The following is a 15,450-nucleotide window of genomic DNA, read 5'->3' as shown; positions in this document are numbered from 1 at the left end:
GTAAAAATCTTGTTTATTGTTTTGCTCCTGTTGGTTTTTGTACATTTTGCTCTTTATCCCCGGACTGTATCTGGCTGGCCGGTTGTTACTGGTTTCTGCATAGGCTGCTTGTCACCTTTTATGTCTTTGATGCTGAGCAAATACGGCAGGCACTGAGATCCATGCAGATTGAGCACAGATAACTGGGACACACTTCAAAGATGCATTCCTCTGTTAGCCAGCAGCATGAATCTTTCTCTCACTGTGTAGAAATGAAACTTCAAATACATAAATCCTGAAGGGGAGAGCAGCCAGCAAATAACCGAAGGCTGCATTATCCCAGTTTTCTTTGTGGGCATCTTTTCTGAACTTGTGGAAACCTTTGTCCTCCAGGCTTTGGAACTGTATCTCAAGGATGCTGAAAACCCTTTATCTCACTGCCCTTTCTTCCTCATCTCTCCCCTGTTCCCTGTTTTTCTGCTATTCTTTCTAGTTTATAGCATGACAAAACAGATAATCAACTGGTTTTGAAAACAGGCTCTCTTTTGCCAGCTCTGGTCCTCTGTGGCTCTTCAGTCCATTTAATTGTAGAAACTGCCTACAGCCTTTGGAGAGGTCACACAAGTATCAGATGTGGCACAAGGTGGGTCATTTGAGCATGACCCTAAATACAATGAATGGAGACCAGGACCTTCCTCTGATAACTTCAAGCAGTTATATTAATGTAGGCTATCCTGTGTAACCTCATCTTTGGTTATGTGAAGCTTGTGCTACAGCACGAAATGAGCCTTTGGTGAGGGAAGGGGCAATGCCTTCTACTGTTAGTGGCATGGGCTGATGCTAAATTGAAGGAGATGCGTAACTAAGATACAGGTTTCACTCTGGGACAGGTAACACTCACCCACTGAGCCTTAGTTGTAAAAATAACAGGTTGAGGACAGCCAGAGCTGGACACAAGGAACAGCTGTGAATGGATTTTTTTTTTTCTTTGTAAAAGGATAGGGAAGGGAAATTCTGCATAAGTATATTTGAGGTTTCTTTTTCTTTTTAGAAAGAAGAATCCTTATTTTAGATCTTTGTTCAGAAAGTTATAGACTGCAAGAAGGGGCCTTCAGTCTGCTTGTTGGGAGTGAGTCACACTTGGGATCGTGAGGCCTTTGCAAAGGTGTTATGTGCTGAAGTCATACACTGCTGTTTCTTGCACAATGCGATATTCTGTTTCTGCATCAGTTAACCTAACTGGTCCTCAGCCTAGTTTTTCCCAGGGTTGTGGAAGTGTTTATGATTAGACTATTAGCTATTTCCCTTTCAGTATCTCTAGAACATGGCATTCACTCTACAGCCAGTGCAATATACTCCTGTGTTTGGGGTGGGTTTTTTTGTAACTAGATGGATCAAGAACAGTTACATGCACAGTATGGGCTGTTTCACCTTTCAGTTATGCTAATGCTTTCTTCAGGAAGGTGAAGTAAATATAGACTGAAGTAAGCCTGCCTGTCCTCCTTTATTTTCTTAACTCTGCCATGCATTTTTGTTGAAAGTGTGAATACCTTGGCCACACTGAAGTGAAAAGCTACTTCACAACTGACAGATTGATACAAGAGCTGGTACTGATCAGTGAATTGGCTCCAAAAGACAGCTTCAGTGCTGCTTCTTCACTAAGATAATTAGTATGGATTTTTCATGACTGTGAGCAGTGTATTCTTCTTAGAAATCCACACAGCTTGTTAATTTCTTTTTTTAACTTATAATATTTTTTTCTCCTTCTGCCAGAATGGAGTCATGTCTGGATTGATGCAAATGCTGCTTCTGAAGGTCTCTGCTCACATCACAGAACAGCTGGGAATGGCCCCAGGAGGAGAATTCAGGGAGGCTTTCAAAGAGGTGCGAACTTGAAATGGTTTTTCTGAGGTCAAGGTACTGGCCTTTTGCCCCCAGAGTTGAACTAAATCAAACCAGTTTTTAGTCACTGGAAAGGAGCACTCTGGCCACACTTGTGCTGAAGCCTATGAAGGTCTAAGAATTGGCTTCAGCTTCAAAGTGTACTTGAAAGTACAGATGTTTGTAGCCTGAAGTGGCATGAAAGAAACTCCACAAAGGCTTCATATGATAAGGGGTTTTCCTGATGGTATTTCTGGTGGCATTTGTTTCTATTTTATTAATAATTTATTGCTTCTTGTTCCTACTAAATAACTGGTTTTGAATTCTGGATATGGTTCCTGACCCTACTTGGTGGTGTCAGGGTTTCAGGTTGTGAAAACCAACACTAAAGCATTAATGCAATCTAACACATTCATCTAGAAAGATCGTTAGGGAAATGAAATATGTGACTCGACTGCTAGTCACATCTGATCTGTTAACATTCCCTTTAATGTACTGCCAGCTCTGGTACTGGGAAGTAAATAGCTGGACTTCTGCTGTGTATCACAGCTACTCTGGTGGTTTTTTGACGGGATCCTGAGGCACTATTTCCCCTCTATGTATCCACCTTGCATACTTGATCTTGCTATTTTTTAAACTACATGTTAGTAGAGATAACATAGCTGTTAACGAATCTGAAATTATTTGGTTAGTTTATCTGTAACAAAAAGAGAACTATTTCAAGGCTTAGTTTCCTGAGCATTCCAGGCCACAGTGAAACATCTAAGTGGGAAAGAAAAAATATATCTATATTAGCTCTGTCCTGTTCTGAAGTGGTTGCTTGATGTTTTTAAACAACATATATAGGGAAGAGCTTTCTATAAATTCTATGCTGTGCTAAAATTTGTCAGTCTGGGCTACAGTGAAGTCTCACCTCATGTTGTTGTGTGGTATCTGACATCAGTTCTTGTTTCATAAGCTCCTTCTTAAATATATTTTACCATGAGAAACTGCTAGGTTACTGATCCTGACATCCTAGGTAACAAAAACTGTAGTCATTTTGCTTTTATGACTTTATTCAGACTCAGACAGATACTGAGCCCCTTCTGTTTAGCTTTGGTCATAAGCAGAAGCTTTATGCTTAGGTGAAAGTAACCTAAAGAGGGTGGCATTCCAACTTAATGTTGTTACTGTAATATCTACTGCATCTTGTAGCTATGAAGCAGTATTTTAGAAACTTCACTGCAAAACCAAAACATGTTTTGGATGTTGAAATATGATATTACTTGCCATTTATTTTAAGTTACCTTGTATAGAACAATAAAACAAACATTCTCTTAATTTGTATCTTCTTTTTCAGGCCAGTAAAGTCCCTTTCTGTAAATTCCATCTTGGAGACCGGCCCATCCCTGTTACATTTAAGAGAGCAATTGCTGCACTTTCTTTCTGGCAAAAAGTCAAGCTTGCCTGGGGCCTTTGCTTCTTGTCTGACCCAATCAGGTATGAATAAGCATCCCATATGTATGTTGTGGTGAATTCAGTTTGACTTCAGTACAAGCTGGAAGTCTTTGGTACTCAGCCTGCTGCAATTAAACTTGAAGTTAATGAGAAGGATAAATATACAAATTACCCTGGAATAAACCACATTTTCTGAAAAGAAAGCTGGCTTTCTGGTGCCCTTCCAGCTCTTTCTTTAATTGCTTTTTGATACATTACTGCCAGGTAAAGTGAAGGATTTAGTGCTGGAGAATTCCTAATGTGCTTCAGAAAAAGCTTTTTTAAGCTTTTATGAATTTATTTATTTTTATTTATTTCTATGCTGAAAATAATCCTTCCCACTACTGTGTGTGAATATTGTAAATAGAAGAGAGTAGGGCCTTGGTATGTTGATTTATACCTCCTTAAGATTTCCAAGGGGTTTGGGCCTGTTGTGCTAATTGATGTAGATCAGGGCAGCGTGGGAACTGAATCTGCTGCCTGAGCATATGTTTGGAGCAAGAGAAAATGTTTACATTTATGAACAACATGTGGACTGGTAGTGATTATTGCCTTTATAAAGGCATATTGTTAGGAACATTTGCCTTACAATAGTATTTCCCAGACACCTCTTCTCTTTCTTAGTTTGGTTTCCCTGCCCTTTAGAGACATCCCTACACTAAGTGTGCTTCTTCCTTCCACAAGCAGGTGTGTGTAACTTACTTGAACTGGGCGAGAGCATATGCACGGCTGTTCTAAATTCAGTCTGCGCCTACCAGACTCGCAGTGGTGGGAGGCTTGCCAGAAGTGTATCCTCTGAATCTCTGTGCCTCTGTCGTGCCCTGTGACTTCAACTTTGCTCTACTCAGGAAATACGGCATTTTTTATAGGCTTTTAAAATTGGTCCAGGGCTCAAGCTGTAGTTGTATCAATCAAACCTGCTGTTTGTCTGTACTTAGTTGTCATTTCCTTTAAATATTTGCTTTTACAATAATCTGTAAAATGAGTTTGACTCTCTTCCAGGCCATAACTACAGCTCATGCTCAAAAAGTAAGTTTTCTTATTAGTTTAATACCAGCATGAAACTGTTTGCAGACTTTTGTTGGGGCATTGAAGGATATATTTCTCTGTAGCTTCTCCCATTCTTTTATCCATCCTAAGAACATTTTGGTTTTCAACTGGAATATCAAGATAATTATAGTACATGCACACTAGCTTCCCACTGAAGTTTGGCCATAATCTCAGTTGTTGCCATACAATTGGTTGATCTGCTACGTTGATTTTTACAAGTAACGTGGGTAGAGGTTGAAAAGAAAAAGTGGTTATAATTGGGAAGTTACTGGGGGTAGGTATTGTGCACCCAGCCATCAACATGAGATTGTATGGAAACTGGAGTAATAATTCAGTGTCATTTTTTTTTTGTTGCCCTGTTGACATTTGTAGTGTTCTTTTGATCTTGGAAACTAAAGAAAGCACATTCAGCATCATTCTTCAGTAGACAAGAGATGCGAAACCAGATGATTCTGTTGCCACAAACTATGACTGTACTACAGCTGTGGGTGCAAACAGAATGTTAACAGCACCTATAAAAAATACAAAAGCTCATTACATTTGTTCCTGCAGCTTTTATTTATTTTCTGCCTGTTTCCTATTCTTCTGTTCAGGTAATTGATTTACAACTTTGACTTCCTTGCTAAAGACCTGTGATTGACACTTGGAACCTGTAGAACTCTTTCCATCCCCTCAGACTGCCTTAGGCTGTGCTTCTTTATGCTCCTTAAATACAGCTTTTGTGTGTTCAGAGATGAGATCTTCTTCCTCCAGAGAGTTCTGTGTTGGCTCTTCTAAGCTTACTAATATACACTGAAAGTGAGGCATCATGATAACAGTGTCCTTTGAAGCCCTGGTGCTTTGCTCAGTTGAGTTGTCAGCTTTTAAACTGGGAAGGGTGAAAATCCAGATGAACTGCCTAGAGGCAAGTGACCTCTCTCCCTCACTGTAGAGGCATTGTTAGGTATCTAGTTCTACAAGTTTATGAAGACTGCTTTGTTTTTGGAGAAAAGAACTGGTTAGAGGAGAACTGTGGAGAATGGGTTTAGGTGAATGATGTGTATAAATACCCAACTGTTTTGACTCATTGGTTTGTCTTTATTGGGCTCCAAAAATGTAACAGATACTGAGAAAACTTACCTTTCTTTCAGTAAAGATGATGTGGAGAAATGCAAACAGAAGGATTTACTGGAGCAGATGATGGCAGAAATGATTGGAGAATTCCCTGATCTTCATCGAACGATTGTCTCAGAACGAGATATTTACTTGACCTACATGCTGAAGCAAGCAGCAAAGCAGATAGAACTACCTCGAGCTTCAGAAAGTAATTGTTTTAAAGCACATGTTATAACCAGCAAAGCGTTCTTTGTGTACTAGTGTTTTCAGCTCTTGGGTAATCTGGGATGTTCTGTTCATGTGTGCCACATGTCATGTAAGATTACAGTGCTTAAACAAATTAAAGAGGGATGTTACTCAGCTGTTGCAGCCACCTAGAGCAATGACTCCAAATTATGATGCCTTTCTCACTATGCTATTTAAATAAAACTGGAAAATACTAATTAGCCTGGCAGGCATCTGGTATTACAGCACAAAATGGGACAGTCCAGACTTATGTCCACCTCACTGCCATCCTGTTATCTCACCAAATTCATTGTCAAATTCATTGCTAGCTGCTCAGGAACTCATTTCTTACTTAACTCTAACTTCAGACGTCTTCATACTTTGCCTATTATAAATTGGGCTGTTAGGAACCCTGATGATGTGGCAATGATAACAAAACATGTTACTCTGCATGTTTCAGCAAGAAATGCAATGTTTCATTTATCTAACCTTTGGAAGTATTTTGCTGCCACATGTGATCTGCATGCCCTTTCTGTATATAAATATACTGAGGTACAAGTAACCTCTTATTTACTGTCTCAAGAAGATACTCTTTGTCATCGCTTCAGTGCAGACCTCTGGCACTATCTTGCGGCTGAAAAAATAGCAAGGGGATTGCACTTGTGTTCTTGCATTTCCCATGCCTAATATTATCTCAGTGCTGCCTTCATAAAGTTTGTCTAAATATACACTATATCCTTTTAGCTCAGGTGGTACAACTGAGACACAGATGTGTTCAGATGGTCCAAAGAACAGGCTGAAAATTTATTGTTGGTCCTGGCTGGTCATGAGTCACAAGAGGAATTGCTCTTTGATTCCTTTCCTCCCTTAAATCTGCCTTCTTAAAAGCTGTCTCTGGAACACTGAATGTGTGTAGTGAATGCCTATGAAATTGGAATGGGTTTGTATATGTTATGAAGGACTTAAAATACAAGATGGGACCATAAAAGTCAACAATGTGAGCGACTACCTGATTGATAGTCATTGTACTTAGTTAACAAGAGACAATACCAGACAGTTTTGTTTAGAAGTTGTGCATTTATATTATATACATGCAATCTGTTCTATGTGTTCATGCTTACAAGAGGCAAAAAAGGGAGAAAAAACAAAAAGGCAAATTATATAATTAAGATGCCCACAATTCAAAGGAGCAGAAATATGACGTCACCACAATTGTCCAAATCATTTACTATTGTAAGGATGTAATAAGGGGAAATTCCTGGACACGATTTGCAGGACTCAAATATACTTATATATTCCTTATATGTATATATAGATATATATATACATATATTCCTAAACTAGGTCTGATTGGTTTCTAGCTTTTGTCTGACTATTTGCCTGGGGGACCTCTTCCAAAGAGCTTGGAAATGTAACTTGCACATTTAGTTTTTCATTCTGTCTTTACTCCACACAACATATTCTGAGCGGGGGATGAAAGTTTCTCTAAGGACTAAATCTCGGACAGGATGCTGAGCATTGCTGAGTCCTGCCCAGAAGCAGACAAGAACACATGGGTGAGGTTGAAATAGATGTGGTGTGCTTTGGATAGCCCATTGAGCTGACATACTGTGCTCTGCCTCTGTAGTTGCAGCTCTGATTTAGAGCAACCCTAAAACAGGCTGAAAAGATGCAAGTCCAAATAAATTATTTTGAAAATGTATGTAATGGTTTTGGTGTTCTCAGTGCAGTTTTGTTTCATTTTGAGAGGGCTGCTTTTAATTTTTTGTTATTCTGGAAAAATCAAGAGTGGGTACCTAAAGCAAGACAGTGGAACTTACATTATATATTTATGTATTATATTTATGTTTAACTTTCCTCATAGGAAAGCAGCTTGGTTACTATTATTTAGAAAGTTTTCTGTTAATTATTTTTATTGTGACCCAGTACGATTTTTTTCATTGGGGGTAATCCCACAGCTGTCAGGAGCTGTCAGGAGCAACATTTTAACTTCCACTGGGTGTTGTGGAATTTGGATGGTAGATGGGAGGTGAGGGTGACAGCTGGCAGGTGTTACAGTGGTCATATAGTGACTGGCTAACTGCTGCACACAAATGGATGGGGTTTGCTGTTACGTGCTGAGGCCGGGTTTGGTCTACTAACAGCGGCAGGTGTAGGCTCAAGTGTTGTTCGATTGTTCCTTGTTAGCCCAGGTCTTGTCACAGTTTGGATATGTGCCAGATGCCACTGCCCAAAGTGGTGGAGAAAGCTCTCTGTTCAGCAGACAGCAAAGCCCAGGGCTGTTCCTGATAGGCAATACAGAAACATGACCTGCACAGAGAAGGAAAGAAACTAAGTTGGCTTGCATGTGCTGACTGTCCTGCCCTGAGGCTGGAGTGTGAGCCCTGGCAGGGTCTATTTACTGAAACTGGTACGTCCTGAAAATCCAGAAACTGTCCTGACTCATTCTTTTTTTCAGACTTAAACTAAGAGGCAGTAGGTAGGATGAGCGTTTACCTCTAGTACGTAACAGAGTTTTAATATCTAGTCCCTACCACTTGAAGAATTGAGTTTTGTAATCTCACACATACCTATTTATTTATAACTAGGAATTAGTTCTTTTATTAATCTTTTCTCTCCATCTCTCTTTCTCAGGTGAACCTAGAAAATACATCCCAGCTGTTGTAGTTGGTGTTGTTGGGATGGGTCATGTACCTGGAATTGAAAAGAACTGGAACTCTGACTTAAACATCCAGGAAATAATGAGGTAACAGTCATCATTTCCTATGTGTTGACACAACAGGTTCTCTTGCTGAAAGACAGCAGTAATTGGTTTGTTTAGGGGTTTTTTTAGTTCTTTCGCACAGCTTGAAGAAGCATCACTGCTGTCACCCCTGCCCTGTCAGCTCACTGATTGTACTTACTGGAAAGGAAAAGAAAATATCCAAGGGGAAAAACTAAATAGTTGGCTATCAGGGGAAATGGAGATGAAGATGCCCTTGTCTATAAAGAAAATGCATTGATTCGCATTTCAGTCTTTTAAATCAAGAATTCAGATGAGGGCTGTAGCAGATGGTGAAAACAGAACTAGGCTTCCAGTCTAGCTTTTGTATAGTATTATACAAATTATGTGTGTATACATATATATATAGTATTTGTAGTATTCAAAGCTTTTGTTGTGTCAGGACACTGCTGGCTCTGACAAGCTTACTCTCACAGTTGCTCATAGCCTATTTTTAACTATATATATATATATATATGTGTATATATATATATATACATATATATATGTATAAAGTAATAATATGTTCTAATGTGTATACCTGAATATAGGCTGATTTAAGTGACGTATCTGGTGAACTCTGCTTCAAAGTACCTATTAAAATAGATGCATGTACTTTTAAAAAGAAGGAATTGGAGAACCAAAATGTTCAGACTGTGTATCCTATAAAGCCACTAAGATCGGGACTTTAGAAATGTAGGAAGGATTATAATACAATCTGGTAGTGATGGTTGCAGTGGTTCAGGATGATAGAGCCTTTCAAATATTGGCACCCTATCTTAACCACAGTGGTTTACTGTGTTTATGCAAGTGCCTCATTCATCTCTTCAGAATCTCTGAAAAAGAGAAATGGCTGTGCCCCACCTAACTGGTGCAGTTAGGCATTAAAATACAATTTAGACAGATTTTTGGTGTCTGGATCCAATAATGCAATGTACAGAAGCCCTGCCTAACCATTTGTAAGTCTCTTTTAAGACAGCCTTGCCTGGAGTCATGAACTAGATGTCCATATTCCCTTGCAAATAACCTGTAAAATGAGGTTGCCCAAATCCATATAGTTGTATGGCTAATGTTGGTTGCATTACTGACGTTACAGAGACCTCACTTGGAGTATTGTGTGCAGTTCTGGTGTCCTCAACATAAAAAGGACATGGAACTGTTGTAACAAGTCCAGAGTTGGTCCATGAGGATGATCAGGGGACTGGAGCACCTCCCATATGAAGACAGGCTGAGAAAGTTGGGGCTGTTCAGCCTGGAGAAGAGAAGGCTGCATGGAGACCTCATAGCAGCCTTCTAGTGTCTGAAGGGGGCCTACAAGGATGCTGGAGAGGGACTCTTCATTAAGGACTGTAGTGATAGGAACAAGGGGTAATGGGTTAAAACTTAAACAGCAGAGGTTTAGACTGGATATAAGGAAGACATTCTTTACTGTTAGGGTGGTGAGGTACTGGAATGGATTGTTCAAAGAAGTTGTGAATGCTCCATCCCTGGCGGTGTTCAAGGCCAGGTTGGATGAAGCCTTGGGTGCTATGGTTTAGTGTGAGGTGTCCCTGCCCATGGCAGGGGGGATGGAACTAAATGATCTGAAGGTCCTTTCCAACCCTAAGTATTGTATGATTCTAAATAGCCCCAAGCCAGACTACGTTTTCAGGGTTACAGAGAGGGTCTTTTCCATCAAAGTTTAAGCTCTTTGACGTGATTGTCTTTACCGTGCCAGTGCCATAGCTAAGTGGAAGGGTTACCGATACCTTTCATAAGACAGTAATATTGCATTAGCTTGACTTTCTAAAATAATGTGAAGCAAATTATATTCTTATGATTACTATACTTGAGGCTCATTTCTCATTAAACTTTTTTACCCCTTGTGCTGTTGCACTGCAGTTGCAGAGCAGAGTTGCAGGGCTTTTTGTGTGTTAGTGGTTGTCACCTCTCTTAAGTGAGAAGTTTTTCATACTTCAACAGGTATTTAGTTAGGTTGTATGAGTTGCAGTGACCTTGGAGATTGTCTGTATAGAAATACACACATTTCAACGACTTTCACTTTTTAAGGTTCGTGCATTAAACCTGACCCTGAGCAGAGGCTGCTGTTTGTTTCAGGTTGCTACAAATTGATTTTTAGTTGCACTGAGGAGCTCTAACTGACAAAGGATAGAGAAGCAGAAAAGAAGATGTAAAGGCATCTCTTTACCCCATCTTCTGTTCAGTGTGTGTGTGCCTTTTTGAAACTCTTCCTGTGCATTTCCTTGAATCTGAAAATCTCACCAGGAGCACCTTTGCCTTACTTCAAGCACATAGATCTAAACTGTGTCTAGTTCTATTCTAGTATCAGTGCATCTAACCAGATTTGAGTGTGTCTGTGCTTTTGCACTGTTGTACCTGGTTGCTTCTGAGTACATTAGAAACATTTTCTAGATAAATGAGAACTTGTGGCTGTTTCAAAGTGACACACAGAGTCCTCTGTCACCTGCGAGAGGGTTATCTGAATTGTACTGTAGGCATGCTTTTGGGTGCAGGGCCAGTGGAGCTACCGCAGAGCTTGTTAGTAAAGGTGCAGGGCTACTTGTGTATGTGGCTGTGCTTGCAAAGACAGCTTTATTTTGTAAGTGGTATTAGCTATTCACTTGGTACACAAGTTAGTAAGACTGTTTGAGGGTGGGATAGACCTGGTGTGTCTGTTGTCCTCTGCCCTCCTCGTTCCATGTGGCCACTGCAGAGAAGAGGTGGTTCTATGAAGATCTCAAAGCCAGCTAAACCTGCCAGACTGGAGACAGCTTCATTCAAAACCTCTCTGGTTTGTCCATACCATCCCCTGCAAAGCCCCAGAGTGCTCATGTTAGGAGCCTGCAGCTGGGCTGGGAAGCCTGCCTGGCATCCAGGGTGCATCTTTCTGAAACACCTTCTTAATTACGAAGGGGCCAGCCTGGCTCCAGTCCTACCCCTCTGGCTACACAAACCTGACCAAGTCCTGACACGTGTTATCCAGAATATCAAAACTGTTTTCCTCTACTGTGCTGAATGACAGTGAATTGACTGTACAGGTGTTGGACTTGGGCTGTGTCCTAAATGTCTTCTGACTTTTATCTCTGTACGGAGATAAGCATAGTAATATATGCCTATGGTATGTATAGTAATATATAGTTTGACAAACAATACTAACTTCTAGTATTCTTCAAGAAGTCTTTATGTTTCTTAGTTACTTTGATAGGGTGATAGGCAAGTTAAAGTCCATAGCCATGAAGAGTGGCATTGTATGTAAGTGGAAAAGGCTTTATTATTGTTTTTGTTGTTGTTTAGTTAAGGTGTGTCCCTTGAACGTGAAAGAATGTTGTTTGTTCATGACATGTCTGTTACCTGAAAGCTTCATGCACTATAAGGGGGAAGGGGAGAAAAGATCCTTGTTTTGGTTGGAAAATGCCTGTTGTTTCCAGCTACACAGATGTTAACACTATTTTATATCTTTTGCTTCAGTGTGCCTCCTCCATCAGCTTCAAATAAGATTTTCAAATTTGTCATAAAAGCAACAGTTTTTGGACTGATGGGATATGGCTGCTATCGAATAGGTCAAAGGACAGTGCAGTTTATTCTCTCGATGCCAGCAGCACAGAACTGTCTTCAGAAGCTGACAGAAATAAGGTCTCATCATTGAACATCAAGTGGAGGAACTGTAAGAAGAAAGTGGCTGAAAAAGGGTGACAGGCAACAGATGTGAACTGGACTGAAAGAAGAGTGAGATGAGGATCCTAGTCATGGATGACTCAGATTGGGCAACGCTGAATCACTGTATAATAAAATATTTGATACTAAAATTACACCAGCTATGATCTAATGAGTAGGTTTGATTCCTGGTGTGTTGCATGAAACCACATGATTCCAGATTGAAGAAATATGTACGCAAATATATATATTATATATATGCCTATTGTATATATAATATATATTACTGATGATGTAGTACAGCTTAAGGAGTGTTCATGGCTTCTTTTCCAGAGGAACAGAATGACACAAAGTAACCTAATCAGCTGCATCTGCTCCTAAGTTCAGGGACACTTGTCTTGAGTGATTCTTTGCTTTTTTTCCCTTGGGTATAATAATACCTAGTGATCGTTTCTGGTGCCAGACACTTTTACACATAACTTAGAAGGACGTCTTCTCAATGTGTGTTTTATACTTCAAACATTTAGGCTTTTTTAAACTTGAGAGCTTTCAAACAATTTCAGAACTGTACAGGCTGTCATACGTACACTGCTCCAATTTTTTACAAGCCTTACTGAAGAACAGGAACGTTGCCTTTAGATTGCACCCCTCATTACCACCACCACTTGGGTTGTTTTTCTCCTGCATAGAGAAGGTATAGCCACACCATCATAATGCAATGTGGTTTGTGTCAGATGTTTACAGGACACTCTGTTCCTTTAGATTAGCTTATTTAAACTGTATTATTTAGCCGAATCCTGCTGGATTCAGTATTGTAAATTGAAGAGACTAGACATACCAAAATATTGTTTTGTTGGTTGCTTTTCTTTTTGAGACTTTCTAGCTGGTAAAATTCAATATATTGATGTTTTGCTTTAAGTTATCTACAGCATTTTAAGGTATCTGCAGGTATTTTAAAAGCTCTGTAGATCTTGGATTTCTGTGCTCAGGTAATTTTACACAAACAAAAACAAATTAAGGTAAATTTTAGGTATGAGCCTTAAACTTGGGTGGGACTAATGCTGAATGATTGTCGCAGAGCATTCTTGCAGACTTAATGTTTTATGCTTTTTAGCCAGAAGTAATCACCCTGTAAGTCGTCTGTTCATTACTCAGTCATTTTCTTCAGTTAATACCTTAAGTCGATTGTTTTACTCTTTTTTTACAAAGCATATCAGCAGATTCTTCAAGGAACCTGTTAGTGGATGGAGAATTTGCAGTTTACCTTCCTGCATTTGCAAACTGGCAGATCATGTGCATGCAGGATTTACTCAATGGCACTGGAAAGCCTGATGAATTTGCAGAGCTAACAATCCTATGAATCCATACACAAATGCTCAGTGTTGTATATTCAATGTTCTGTACTCTTTATGTAACATGATCAGTGGTTCAGGTCCATTCTTTTCTGTTCTAGTCAGTCCTTTCAGTCTTAACAGCATTCTGTAAAATTTAAATACATGTTGAATTGTCCCAGCCCCTCCTCAACCCTATAAAGCCATATTGTATTCGTTTGGTGACATGTACATTTGTTTTATGCATTTGTACATGTGATGTAAATCTGAAGTATTTTTAACAATGTGTGCCTTTACTCCAAAGTGATTTAAAGTAAACAGCAGTATGTTCTATGATATAAAGAATAAAATATTTTAACCACCCTTTCTGTTGAAGGCATTTATTTTCCTTATCAGTATTTGCATTGAGAACAAACACTGGTTAGCTAGGTCTAGGACACGGTAATTTCACCATCTGACGCATTTGTCTGAACAAGAATGTCAGGTGGAGTAAATACATTCTACCGAGGGGCATCTGAGCGTAATCCTGAAGTAGAGAAACTGGTTTCTATGTTCCTGGTTACTGGTATGTTACCATATGTTACTGGTTAAAAGAGGAAAGGATGAGTTTCCCTGCCCTACTGAACATGCAGGGAGACTGACTTCTCAGTGTGAGTACGTAAATTCAGAGTCCAGAGTCAGGCATGGTGAGTTGACTGTTGTTGTTGCTGCTTTTCTTTTAACATCACTCCAGTGCTCAGTCATGCAAGGAGCTGACGGCCTTAGTCCCAGCCCAGCAAAGCGCTCACACAGGCCGAACGTCAGGCGCAATCACCTGTGCTAAAAGTGCTGCCTTCTGCATGGGAATTACAGACTCATTAAGTGGAAAAGGTGTTGAACTAATGGCAAAAAGCATTTAATCTTTCAAACTGAGCCAGGTAAATTAATATGACCATTACCTAAAAAAAACCCAACTATTAATGAAGTATTCATACTGGCTAGATAAGCTGCATTCCATACAGATAATGTACTAGCTGAGTACTCCACTCTTTGTATGCTTTGTCAACCAGTGGTCCATATTTTTTGATTGTGTGTGCAGCAAAGTGCAGTCCTGTTTCCCTTGATCAGACAAAGTTCCTTCAGCACTTGGAGCTGCATCTGCAAAGTAAACTGTTGCTCTAGTCGCATACTGCCCATGGGACCAGCAGATAACCTGCACAGCACATGAGCTGTCAAGCACTGCTCAGTCAGGCAGCCTTGGCTTACATATCCAGAGGACAGCTGCCTGCTCTGAGTGAATTGTCCACCAGCATGCTGCTGGCCAGGGTTGTGTTCATGTCTCTTTCCTGTACTGAATACTGAACCAAATTTAAAAGTCTATGTCTGAAGGTGACTAACACTGCCTAGATTTCCACTGGAAGCTGTTTTTCTGTGTGTATTGTCAAACATATAAAAGGTGCTGAGAAATATATCAAGTTATCTCAAAGTGCTGGGCAATAGTGGGAACTACACGTGGAAAAGAAACAACACATTGTCACTTATGTAACTATGATACTCCTGTATGTATTTTCCTGTTTCTTTCTAAAACTGAAATAAACTTTAATTTTAGACTTTAGTGTGTTGAGACTGATTTTATTGCATGATCTGGGGGGGGGTGTCTTAAGAATTTGCAGGAGAAAGATCACTTTCAGCTCCGATTGATGCACAGACCAGCATGGGGCTGAGCTCTTGGCTTGGATGTGTGTGGAACACAGGACACAAGTAGCTCCAAGGATCTGAAGCTGAAATGGATCTATTGACCATTCAGGTGAAAAAGATAAAACTAGTGTGCTTATTCCCCAGCTTATTCCCACTTTTGTGTCTGTATGGGAAGGGGATGGGGAATAGCTGGAGCAGCTGTCCTGTTCAGCAGGTCCCAGCTGAAATATCCCCCTCCTTGTCCCTGCCTTCCGCATGCTTACTGACCTGGAGCAAATGAAGCTTTCCGTACTCCAGGGAGGTAACGGCAGCAAAGGAGGA

At 40.0% G+C, this 15,450-nt stretch overlaps 1 protein-coding gene across 1 annotated transcript in view; it reads left to right on the top strand.

The window, feature by feature from the left end:
* The window catches only part of TRABD (TraB domain containing), a 35,682-nt gene extending 20,636 nt beyond the window's left edge, over positions 1 to 15,046 (top strand). The window contains exons 6-10 of the mRNA XM_034063004.1: positions 1,753 to 1,863; positions 3,200 to 3,339; positions 5,517 to 5,689; positions 8,341 to 8,452; positions 11,936 to 15,046. Of these exons, the coding sequence (XP_033918895.1) occupies positions 1,753 to 1,863; positions 3,200 to 3,339; positions 5,517 to 5,689; positions 8,341 to 8,452; positions 11,936 to 12,113 (714 nt within the window). The 3' untranslated portion in view covers positions 12,114 to 15,046. The remainder of the gene's footprint in view (positions 1 to 1,752; positions 1,864 to 3,199; positions 3,340 to 5,516; positions 5,690 to 8,340; positions 8,453 to 11,935) is intronic.
* Positions 15,047 to 15,450: the final 404 nt, after the last annotated feature.

Source organism: Melopsittacus undulatus, chromosome 5 (assembly GCF_012275295.1).
Source record: "Melopsittacus undulatus isolate bMelUnd1 chromosome 5, bMelUnd1.mat.Z, whole genome shotgun sequence".
Lineage (NCBI taxonomy): Eukaryota > Metazoa > Chordata > Aves > Psittaciformes > Psittaculidae > Melopsittacus > Melopsittacus undulatus.
This window is presented reverse-complemented; position numbering and strand designations above follow the sequence as displayed.